General features: G+C 39.0%; 1 protein-coding gene across 2 annotated transcripts in view; it reads right to left on the bottom strand.

Annotated features, from left to right (window-relative positions):
* LOC139734950 (uncharacterized) overlaps positions 1-12,987 on the bottom strand; it is a 164,962-nt gene that overhangs the window by 35,964 nt on the left and 116,011 nt on the right. For both annotated transcript variants that reach the window (XM_071645727.1, XM_071645728.1), the window contains one exon: positions 7,018-7,083. In XM_071645727.1, the coding sequence (XP_071501828.1) occupies positions 7,018-7,083 (66 nt within the window). The remainder of the gene's footprint in view (positions 1-7,017; positions 7,084-12,987) is intronic.

Raw genomic sequence — 12,987 nt, 5'->3', positions numbered from 1 at the left:
AGCATGTATTCTCTAGCAGAGCTAGGATATACTAGATAGCATCCAGAATGCATACCCTGGATGACGTCAAATGTCAAATATTTTGACGACGACTCTCAGATTATCGTGCAGTCTATTACTGCTGCTGCAAACTTCACTCAAACTTCTCATGGTAGAAGAGAGGAATGGCAGAGATAGTTGGATGACAAGAAGGCATACATAATGATTGGACTACAAAGGGACAATATCTTATAGACTGGAAGATGAACAATGAGGAAACATGGGAAGATGATTGTGAGTCATAGGATTAACAAGGATATAAAGGTTGCTCTCAGCTGCCTTCAAAAGGGACCACAGTGAGTAAACCAACCTGGGTTCATTCTACATTCTGATACAATTACCACTGACTGCAATGAAAGTATCATAGGATGACATTCATACAGCATATATGCTGGCCATGCAATCTTTTATGAAATGTATGAGATATGTGCATATGTTAGACTGACAAAAGTACCTGAAGAGAGGAGGATACATGATATGATGGAGGGGAAAGAAAGAGATAAAAGGTATGCAAACTGGCTCATCTTTAGGATTGCACAAGTATGAGAGGAATGTAGGCCTGAGATGATGTCACATCGGCATGGTAGAAAAATGAGCTGCCCTCTGATACTGCTACCACCCCATCCTTACAACTCCTGAGGCCCCATCCAGATCTCCACCCCTACCCCATCAACATCAGCCCTATCCCCATCATCAATATCACCACCACTCTCTGGTACAAGGAATGCCATGTATTTAGACATGCACTCTGACAAGACAGTTTTAACATGTGTAATCTTGTTACACAGCTAACGTGTCATCAGCTAAAATTAGCGCATACTTCATGTTTTACTTACGAGCCACTCTACAGTACAGTGAAGAACTCTCCAAAGAGTTCCTTCAGTCTCCATGAGAGAACTCTCCAAAGAGTTCCTTCAGTCTCCATGAGAGAACTCTCCAAAGAGTTCCTTCAGTCTCCATGAGAGAACTCTCCAAAGAGTTCCTTCAGTCTCCATGAGAGAACTCTCCAAAGAGTTCCTTCAGTCTCCATGAGAGAACTCTCCAAAGAGTTCCTTCAGTCTCCATGAGAGAACTCTCCAAAGAGTTCCTTCAGTCTCCATGAGAGAACTCTCCAAAGAGTTCCTTCAGTCTCCATGAGAGAACTCTCCAAAGAGTTCCTTCAGTCTCCATGAGAAAGGACTCCTACGCAGGCAAGTTAGGACTGCTTTACTCTAATTAATCTGTTAAATTACCTATTTTGTCAGCTGCTAATGATTGAAATTACCTTCACAAAGAATGTGTTAAAACTGGAATAAAAGAGATATTTGCTTTCCTTGTCTATATTGTGTTCTCTTTTTAAATAATAATTTCCACATAATCGTGCAGTGTAAATCTCAGCTTGTTGATTGAAACATACAACGGGATTAAAATGCCATAGTGTGTGGAATTCAGAGTTGATTCCATACACACAGTGGGTGTTAATCCTACCCTGACACCTTCCTAGTCATGTCTAATCCTTCCCTAAAGCCAGTCTTCTCACTATTTCATCTCATATCTCAATCTAGTTTGATACACATACAGCCTCTCTTTCCTATCATAGAATTAGACACACACATGGCAGCTGTTCCAGTCAAAAATACCTCCTAGCACAGTACAGGCCTGCATAAATGGTTGCCTGGGAGAAAAAGACTGCTTGGTCTTTTCTTTGAAACAAAAACAAAACTAGAAATGTCGCTATGGCGACTGATGCCTCCTCCATAATGCATGATTCTCCCAATAGGCGTATAGTACAATGTCTTCACAATGTGTGATCCATGACAGTTTCACATAACTGGCAAAATATTGAAATGACAGGTTTGTCAGAAATGTCTTGAACTGGGTTTGCTTTAATTTTCTAAGAGTGCAGGTACACATACTTGGGGAATTGAGAATTTTTACTTGAATTCTGACAGACCTTTTTATAAGTTTATGCATTGAGTAATTTCCAAGGTATGAAGAAAGAGTGTAATGACGGTACAAAATGGATTTTTTTTTTTTTTTTTTTTTTGGGGGGGGGCATTGAAACCTGGCCTTTGACCCTTAACCTTTGACCTTTGACCTTCTGGCTGGAAATTTCCAAGAGAATCTCCATTAGGTAATGCATGTAATAAGTTTTGAAACTAATAATGCAAGCATTGCATATACTAGTATATGAGGGAAATAGTAAAATTTTGAGGAGTTGACCTTGACCTTTGACCCCTTACTATTGACCCATGACCCCTAAATTCCCTAGATAATCCCTGCCAGTCAGTACATGCGTAAGTACCAAGTTCCACGAAGATATATTGAACCATTTGCGAGAAAAGTGATATTGCAACATTTTCACCTAACCTTTGACCTTTTGACCTTTGACCTTATGACATGAAACTCTCTCTGGAGAATCTTTACACAGTAGTACATGTCCACACCAAGTTTCAAGAAAATACCTTTGGGCATTGCATAGATATGGGGGAAATTGCAACATTTGTAGCATTTGACCTTGACCTTTTGATCTTTGACCTCTTGCCAATGTCACTAAAATCATATCAACTAATTGTCCCCTCGTACATCATCCTTGGACCAAGTTTGGTGAAAGCTGCTTCATCCAGTTTTGAGTTATCACGTAAACAGATAAATTTTAGGATTTGACCTTGATCTTTGACCTTTGACCTCTGTCCGATTTCACTGAAAAACTAATCAAGTAATTGTCCTATCATACATCATCCTCCAACAAAGTTTGGTGAAATTTACTCCATCCAGTCTTGAGTTATCGCGTAAACGGATACAATTTCATGATTTGACCTTGACCTTTGAACTTTAGCCGATTTCACCCAAAATCTAATCAAATTATTGCCCCATCATACTTCATACTTGGACCAAGTTTGGTAAAATTCCAGTAAATATTACTCAAGTTATCGCGTAAACGAAAGCGGACGGACGGACGTACGGACGTACGGACGTACAGACGTACGGACGTACAGACGTACGGACGTACAGACGTATGGACGTACGTACGGACGGACGGACAACCCGAAAACATAATGCCTCCGGCACCACTTCGTGGCGGAGGCATAAAAAAAATAGATTATAGTGGAATGAGAATGAAGTAGTATTATCCAGGTTTGCCTACCTGGTACCTGTGAAACAAAGTTCTCACTATGGACTATGGAATGCCTTACTATGGATTATGGAATGCTTCTTTTATCAAAGTAATCTCTTTGGCTGGCTATGAAATGGAGCTTTTTTATTTGTCTATGGTTACTCTAAACCGGAGTAGATTTCCACTGATTCAGATAAGCATTGAGCAAGTGGCATCCCAGACTGACATCAGATTCTATGTCATGTGGAGTATGGAACAGACATGGGTACACTGAAGTTCCAATAAAGTGATACTGGGATTATGATAATACATGTAGTATTCTATTTCTATTCAGGTAAGAGCAAAATATGATGAATGCACTAATATTGATTATACAATGAACATGATCACTCTCCTTATACATGGACAGGTAGAATTGTACCGAATTGTATTCCCTGTATACTTCCATAGACAGCATGAGTATAGACATTTATCCAGAAAAAAAAAAAACACCCAACCAAACCTAACCCACATGTAGCCTACAAGTTAGTACAGTGAATCCACAAAGAAGAAGAAGAAGAAGAAGAAGAAGAAGAAGAAGAAGAAGAAGAACAAGAAGAACAAGAAGAACAAGAAGAAGAAGAAGAACAAGAAGAAGAACATCCCTATGAAGTTTAAGGAAAATTGGACAATCTGTTCAAAAGTTATAATGATTAAGTTTTGTCTGAATCCATGTGCTATCATTGCGAGATAAAAAGGCCACAACAATACACTTTATTCTATTTAATTTTTATTTTTCATTGCAGCACTATTGTAACATTTATTAAGTGACAATAGTATATAGAGAAATAAAGAGAAAATTCCACAATATTTATTAGTCTTGATGATGACATTCCTTAACATTGTTGCTGTCATGTGTGAAGGGTAATATGTGACCCGCTACAACAAAATGATCCTAAAGTCGGGCGAGGTCGATTATTTGAAAATTGCATGATATAATCCCCTAATCTTTCTGCTTTAAATTGATACATAACACATTTTATAAAAATAATCGCCTGCGGAGATATCGATGTTTAAAAGAGAGCATGTCGAGATGTCTGGAAAATCACTGTTCTGAGAAAAGCGCCCTAATAGTCTTTCGCCTTTCGACGCAATCGCGATCAAGGGACACGCAAGTCAGTTTTCACCTCTGGACAATAGAAGGTAAGCCCTAGCAACCCCCGAAGAGTTCATTCAAGCTCATCAGCGTCGGCGGTCTCCTCACCAACCAATCAGTGACCAGGATGTGAGAAGTGGCTGAGCATAGCGCACTCCGCCCGCACGCACCAGTCGACTGGGCAGTGTGCGAGCTCACGCTTCGGTTAGCAGCAAGCGGCAAACTGACCAATGAGATCACTCTGGTCGTTGTTAGGGGCGGAACCTATCTGTGGCGCTCAATCCAAATTTTCGAACCAGTTTCTGCTTCGTTGAAACGCCAAAAAAACATGGCTCAGAAAAATGCTATTTTAAAAATCTTTCTTTTGATCATTTTGCTTCAAAATTTCGACAGATGATAGAAGACATGTTAGACTCCAATAATATATCAAAATCAGAAAATCGTAAGTTTTGACCAATTTTCATGCTCTGACTTCAAACTCGATTTTCACGGCTTCGACCGGTGCGCGACTTTAGGACCTTTTTGTTGTAGCGGGTCACATATATCATTCCAACTTTTTAGAAGGAGGCAAATCCAATGCTCTTTTCAGTATGCTAGAAAAATGAACATACTGTAAGTATTATTACCTCTATATTGTCTTATCATTACACTATTAACACATAACAAATTGTTACAGTTTTTTATCTAGCAAGACACCAGACTGATTTGACTGAAACTCACAATTTTCTTCTGTACTGACATATCTGTCTCTGCATTCACTGAATACACATAATATTTGAGTAAAGTCAGCTTTATTGAAATAAAGGGAAAAATTCTGAGAATGGCAAATCAATTTTTTATGTTCATAACACATTTTATGGTTGATGCGTCCACTTCTGTGGTTTTGTTTCCACTACCAAGATTACATCTTCATTAGATGGTACATCTTCATTAGATATTAAAGTTGAACAATATATTTTTTTCTGTTACTTTATTTCCTCTAGCCATTGACACCTGCTACAGTGTTGAGGTGGGGATGTCTTTAATCAGTCGGTAAAAGACAGAGAAGTCTCATATCTAGGTTTGTGGCAGGTAATTTCTTTTTCTTCAGGCTTATACATCTTAGACAGATCACAAAAAAAAGTGAAAGAATTTTGAGTACACTTTCGTACCTCATTTCCTGCAAGATAGAATTGAACCCCCTCTAAATCCCCCCCCCCCCCCCCCCCCCCGCATCCAGCCTTTTAGTTTGCAATGGAGAGAATGGCAGCATAGAGATTTGGAAGTACAGAGGGGTGCTTGTCAGCATACACAGGGGACCAAAGAAAGCCCCCTAGAGATGGTTTTTCCAGCTGAGGTAGATGAAAGTAACACAGGTGGCAAACTAGATCTAAGAGCGCAAAGTGACTCCATTGGTCACCTGACCAGTTCACTTCTAATTGGTGGAGACGTGTTCTGTTCAATTTTTTTTTCCTTCTGCAATCCAAAATTCACTTGCTTCCCCTATACTGACTTTTGACTAGTATCCTGTCATCCCATTCTGGGCTACAACGAGTCAATCCATGGATTTCTTGTCATGATCTCATTCCATTCCCTGCCCCTCCCCCTCAAATAAAAGGGTTAAAAAATACTATTCTTAAATCTTTTCTGGCAATGGTATCTAAACTTATATCTATTTCTAAAAGCCAAGAGAATTATTAACTCTCCACACCTAAAATTAACAAGCCAACTAACAATCAATCACTTTCATTGTAAACCAGGTGAGGAAGATGAATCTAATGTGAGTAAAAGCACACATCAGAGTGTATCCCAGTTTGTTTTTCTCTATCCAGACAGTTATAGATGAGTTCTGAAAAAATGCAGAGACAAGTGAACAGGTGAACTGACAAACTGGACAGGAACATAAAATAGGAGATGGGGGAAGAGATGGCTAAAATTACATCCACTGAAAGCATTTGTTCCTACTTACTTCCAGTGGCATACAAGTATTACCTGTGCCTATTAATGTTTAACCATATTCTTGGTATATCACAGTGTATGGATGACTGTTTCTATGGTAAGGAAATGCCCCAATATCTCATTTGACTTTTCAAAATCAATCGACCTCTGACTGAAAACTTCATAGGCACATTGATGACTAAATTGCCTGGAATCTTTTTCTCACTGTGTTTCTCAAATGAACATCTAACAAGCCCAATTTTTATGGAGGCAGTCAGGAGAAGCCAAAACTATTTTCTGACTTACACTAAGTTGAAAACGTTCTGTGAGGGTGACAAACCCTGATACAATTGTTGAAGTTTGGATAATCATTACAAAAATAAAATACAGAACCCCCCCCCCCCCACACACACACACATATATAGGTTGAATGTTAACATCAAAGCTGGGTCAAATCCAAGGCTAGCTGTAATCACTCTTCCAGATGTGGGTGCTCAGCCAGCTTACTTCTCGTCAGAACTTTGAGAGAGAAAACATGGAGTGAACAGATGTAGAGCCAGGGGCAGGAAGTTGGCAGTTCATGAATTAGCTGCATGATAGCTGGCAAGACATTGTATGAAAACTGGCTTCTTAGATCTATTCATATAATGACTGCCTCTTTTGTTTCTTTGTCATACAATACTAGTGCCATCTACAAACATTCACGAGAAATGAGACGATATTTCAAACTGAAGACAGTAACACCAATTACTGGTATACTCTGCAGATACTTTGTATGACCAATGGAGTAAACCACTAGAAGGCAATTAAGGGCATTTGGATGACTTACGGGGCATGATGCCTTGGCTGACAAGCTCTTCTCTTGGTCTTCTTAACTTGAGTCGTAGTGCCAGCACTGTAAGAACAAGAAAACAGAGTAGAGAGACACAATTAGGAGCAAGTTGTATAAAGATATCGATCTTCAACAAGTTAAAGTACACACATCAACAACAAAATTTCACCTGCCTTTGTGAGGTCAAGTCACTGTGATATATGAAATATTCTTGCCCTGTAGAAGAAATTTCCAATCAAATATAAAACAAACACCAAGCACATACAAAAATATCTGCAACAAACAAGCAAACTAACAAAACTGTTAATAGATATTTTACCCGCACCTTCAGACCACATGTGATAAATGATACAGAGAAAATTACACAACAGAGATTGCCTGAAAATGAAATCCAATGAGACTCTGAAGAGAGTACACATATCATTGATTCCACGTCAACTAAAACTAATAATACATCTACAATGACATCTGAAACTAATGAAAGGTAATTTCATTAGTGGAAAACCCTTCTCATGTGGCTAAAAACAAAAGAGTGAGTATACTGTAGGAATCTCAGACAGGACCTGGAGGGCATATCAGATAGACTGCCCAGAGTAAAATTGTGTCTGCATTAGAGCTTAATTTGTCCATTTGTTGGCACCCTGCAGAGAGCCTGGCTGCCCTGTCCCACAGAGGCAACACCATGTTATTCTACTGTCCTCTCACTGTTTCCTTTGCCTTATCATGCGTGGGTGTCAGAAAAATGACACAAGAATCAGAGGAAGCACGAGAGAGGACTCACATGTATGGCAAGTCTCACAGAATATTAAAGCAAAGGAGAGATGGAGTCCAAAAGAAAAAAAAAATGATTGAAAACTTTTGACTCATAAAATTGAAAGGTTAAGGAGTGGCACGTGCTTGCTTGGTTGAAAATGAAGGAGTGATGCGGCCAAAACAAAGTGAAAATGAGAGCTCAGTGGGGTGCTAAAATGAGGCATCAGATTGAAGCAGACAGACAGGACTATCAAATGACTATTTACAGGCTAGGGCATGGTAACTGGCTAAAGGTGATACTTCATGTCCCTTCCTATACAGTGTAAAGTAAAGAAGAAGAAGTAGGGCAGGAACAGTGCATGACAAAGAAAGAAAGAAAGAAAGAGAGAAAATTAGAATAGAGAACTCATGAGAGACAGAAGGTATTGACAGAAGGTATAGAATCTGAACATCTACATCAGGACTGTGAAGTAAGTAACGGTGTAGGTAGGAGACGTGTGCTGTATATATTACTAGTTAATGGCTACGGAAGGAGAGATGGGCATTCAGGTCTAATGTGGACTCAATGTGCTAGCGACTAATGTGCTCATGCCTCCTTGCTATCTGATAATCATACAGGAGCTTCTGATATTATGTGTTGACTACTGTGCAATTAAACAACAACAGCCTTTGCCAAGAAAACACAGGGTACTGTTTAATTTTCCTTCAACACAATGTTAGACAAATGTTATCAGTGCAAAATACATCTACTCTAAGATATGTTTCAAGCATCTTCTGTTCTGTCATGAAGAAGTTCTCATACATTAATCTACATTGACGTCAGGATAGTCCCAAATCTTGGCTAAGCTCGGGTGGCTGGATGGGTGTATCAGTGTGAGCAGGCATCGATATAAACAGGGATTCTACAAATGTACATCTCTCTGAATTGTTAGATATTGGTATCTATGATCATGGGGATCCTAGGCTGATGACGGCTTCGCCACTCAGTGATTAGTCGACTAGCCTGAAAAAAATGGATCAAAGCAGCTTGTAGTCAGAGGTAGCCTGGTGAGCAAACTAAAAAACTTCAGTGTGCTCATTGACAGTTGCCCCATCTCACTGACCAGCTGTAGAAAGCATCCTTACCCTGGCTACCTCCTGCTGCCCAGACCTAGGTTGTATGGAGGGCAGCATGGCCCTGGTGTAATCTACTTTGGATGTGGTTTACTTCTCAGAGTGCCTGCACCATGGGTTGGCTTTCTCTACACAGAATCAATGCTCATCTTACTTCCTTGTTAAAAAAAATGAAGCAATGCCAAGAGTTTAGTCTGAATTTAAAGACTCAGAAAAAAGATTCACATACTTGATGATTCTATTATTCATCCTTAAACAAATTAACAACACCAAAAAAGAAAAGAAAAAGAAGAAGAAGAAGTTAATTGCATCTAGAAATCTAGTGTCTAATAACATGACAATATATAGGCCTATAACATAGGGTTCTGTGTGTGTTTGTGAGTGTGTGTGTGTGTGTGTTTTCATTTGTGATGCTGATCATGGGTTTATTTTGGTAAATTTCTCCACTTCCTGAAAAAGTACAAAACTTGTTTCTATGCTTGTTAAGTAGGCCTATAGGTCCTACTCACATTATCACAGTATTATATTTTGTGTACTTCAGAAGGCACACAGTAGTGGGTTTTGTAACCTAAAGTCTTGTTTACATGTCTATTAGTAAAACTCAAGCAGAGATAGTATGTTGATGTTGTCAATGTAAATGGACTCTGACAAGAAACACCCGACTATTGGCTGAAATTGCTAATCAGTTTTGAGGAGGTAAAATTATTTCCTGTGCAATATACAATGTTCAAATTCAAATTCAAATTTGCATAGCTTGTCAATTAATGTAAATGATAGTATCAATGAAATCATATAATACCAATAGCTACAAGATGAAGACACAGTGGAGACTTCTGCATTAAGTGAAGTTCACACAAGAAATATAGCTGTCTTGTTTGACATGTTTCATACTCTACTCTGTCACCAGCATACCACACACATCATACTTTGACAGACTTGGTGGGGTATAAATAGTTTGTTTTCAGCTGATTTCTGCCAATGTGAGGCAGAGCTTTGAAATACAAAATCTTGCCTTTTACATGCACCATTTACCACAACCCTAGACAAAAGAAAAAGAAATACCTCCTGCTCCTAACCACTAATTCTTGAGGGAGAGGAAAATATGGCAAGTTACATGAAAATTTTGTGATTCACAAAACGATACCATTCCAATATTTTGACAGTCAGAATTGGAGGATATTGTGCTAGTCTACAATACATCGCAAGATGATTTACCTGCAAACACAATGAATACAGAAATTCAATGTCTATTCACTCATTCATCTCTAATTACATAGTTTCTGTTTTTGTCTTCTGAGAGAGAAAGCAATATGGCAATTTAAGAATGCTGTTACATTACAGAATGTTAATTTTCATATATACACCACAAGTACAGTGTCTTGAAATTGAGACTAATTTGCACAGCCTGTCAATGCTGTAAGACTCTGGAGGCTGGACCCCTTGATTTGGGCTGGGTCATGCGTAAAACTGAGCTCACTCAACGCTTATTGCCAAATTGAGTTGTCAGCAGCAAGAAATCTGGTCTCAAGGTTCTGTAGCATGCTGGCCTACGGTTGATCTTTCATCCTGAGACTGACTGGTGAGACTATCTCTAACATGGTGTCCTGATATGATCGTTTGGGAATATACCTTAAAAATTTTAAATTGATATTGCATGGTGGAATGAGACTAACTGAGTTAAGAAAGATACTGTGATACTACCAAAAATAACATGATAGCAGGAGATCTGACCTCACAGAGAAAGTAATTTGGATCGCAAAAATGGAACACAAAAAATGAGTGCAAATAAACAAACATAGGAATACATATGGAATGTCGTGACCCACTCCTACAAATAGTGGGAAGTCCCAACATTTGACAATAGCCAAATTGGCAATGTACATAATATCTACTGTCTTAAACAGTACTGTCAATTGGCTGCAAAGAAAAATGTCATTCACCTTACTTCATATAATTATAAAGAATATTTTTGTTTTTCAGTGATGCTGCTATGTCTTAGACAAGTTTTCCCAGACAAAGGCTGATAAGAATGTCTATAACTAAAAAACAGTTCCTTTTGATTGGTCATTTATCATTTGAAGCATAGTAGTATTAGGCAACATCATAAACAATCTCTGCTGCTATATGATATTCAAATCATGTTGAGAATAATTCTTTGGGGTATATCACCCTACATTACACAAGTTGGACCACAGAATGAAAGTGGCAAAACAAGATATAGGGAACCCTGAAAAAAAAGAACAAAAATCCATCCTCACCTGCATATAGGTCTACATCTGTAAGTATAGGGTATTTAAACAACTCTTAGATCGCATCCAATCTAATATCACAGGCTGCTATATTCTTTCTTATCAGACATCTTCTGTCTTTCTATCAACCAAGTAGTTATCTACTGAGGAGAGCTTGAGAAGAGAGGTGGGTCTAGGGTTTCATCCCACCAACGGGTGTAATCTGGTCTGATCATGCCTGAGATACCTGATAGAAGTGGGGTATGAAATCAGAAATCCAAGGGGCACAAGGGTAAAAGGGGGAGGGAGATGTGAGAGCTAGGGATGTCGATAGTACTGGACTGCTACTGATCCGTCATACTGTCTAAAACAGCCCAGAACAGAGCCTACAGAAATAAGGAGAGTAAATCTACATTTGGTACATCCCTTCCACATAGGGCGGTTTTTAAGAAGTGCACAAAAGGGCAACTGCTGAATGCCTTTGGTCTGAAAAACCTCCCTTAGCAACTGCCACTGATGAAACAGCAATGAACATTTGAGCAAAAGACATCTCTCTCAGGCCCAGACTAACTCTCTCTCTCTCTCAATGATTCAATGGTGATTCAACAGGAGACACCAGTCTGAACAGCTTTCTTGATGAAATACCAATCAATTTGTACAAGCTGGCAAGTGGCAAAGCTTGCACTACATTCCTACTGTGCTTGCAAGGTGACATTCAAATAGACCCATAAGTCAGAGCTGATATTATAGGTTTGTGTTCTGGTGCTTGGGATTTCAATACAGATTCAGTACCTTTTAGTCTTGGAGGAAATGATACGGTGATTACAGTTCTCCATATCACTCAATGGGTAACCATCAGGGAATAATGGTTTGAAAGAGGGAAATGCACTAGATGCTTGATGGTTCTTTGATGGTAAGTTGCTTATCATATATAGGCCTACTACACTCTATTCTGAAAACATGAAAGGCAAGACAGAAGCAAACCTGCTCTACCACACACACCAGGGTACCATGTCTACAGCCTTGCTCCACTGAAGAAAGATGGCTAGGGGGATAAACCCACAGAAGGCAGTGAACCACACTAGTCATGCCCCACTTGCTTCTGCATACAAGGAATGTCCTGATGACCGCCCATTAACACATTCTGGCCATGTCCTATCAACTTGGCCATGTCCTTAATAAATAAACACTGGCACGTGCCGATATGGTAGCCAGTTTCTTTTCTTCACTGACCTTAATTTTGACCAATTATTCCCGTTTTGGAAGGCCTAACCAGGGGCCAGTATAAAGCCAGAGGGCAGTCTAGGAGATCACAGGTCAGGCACTGACAGACATGATATCTGGATGCTTGTCTACTTTTAGTTCTGCCTTTGATAATCTTTAAGTGGCAAGTCAGGTGAACTAGAAGGCTACATTAATCTTTAAAATCCATTGTAATAATTCATTTTGGAAATGATTTGATTTCCCTGTTTTTAGATTGCTTTTAATACTAGAATAAAGAAAAAAAATGAACAGTCTAATAGTTAAAAAAAAAATCAGTCAATGAGGAGGTTTGCCTCTACAATAGTGATGTCACAAGGTTTGCATTGTATAGTGTACTGGAAATTCATTACTGGCAGGATTCAAGCTTTGCTTTATGGAGGAAACAACCAAAGCTGATCACCAGTGAATGTCTGTCATAATTCAACTGCCTTTCACAGCTTAATATCCAAAAGACAATAAACAAAATAGTTCATTCTTTTTTAGTTCTCACCTTGCTCAAGCTAATGCAACCCTCTGTCCTCCCTTTCTCTCACCCCCTCCAAAAATGGATATCACATATTGTAACTATGAATTTGTTTGGCCCCTTAAAATCTGCACATTAAGCAGTCAA

The sequence above is a fragment of the Diadema antillarum genome, unplaced genomic scaffold, assembly GCF_040938485.1.
Source record: "Diadema antillarum isolate AM-2024a unplaced genomic scaffold, OU_Dant_1.0 seq00000554_RagTag, whole genome shotgun sequence".
Classification (NCBI taxonomy): Eukaryota; Metazoa; Echinodermata; class Echinoidea; order Diadematoida; family Diadematidae; genus Diadema; species Diadema antillarum.
This window is presented reverse-complemented; position numbering and strand designations above follow the sequence as displayed.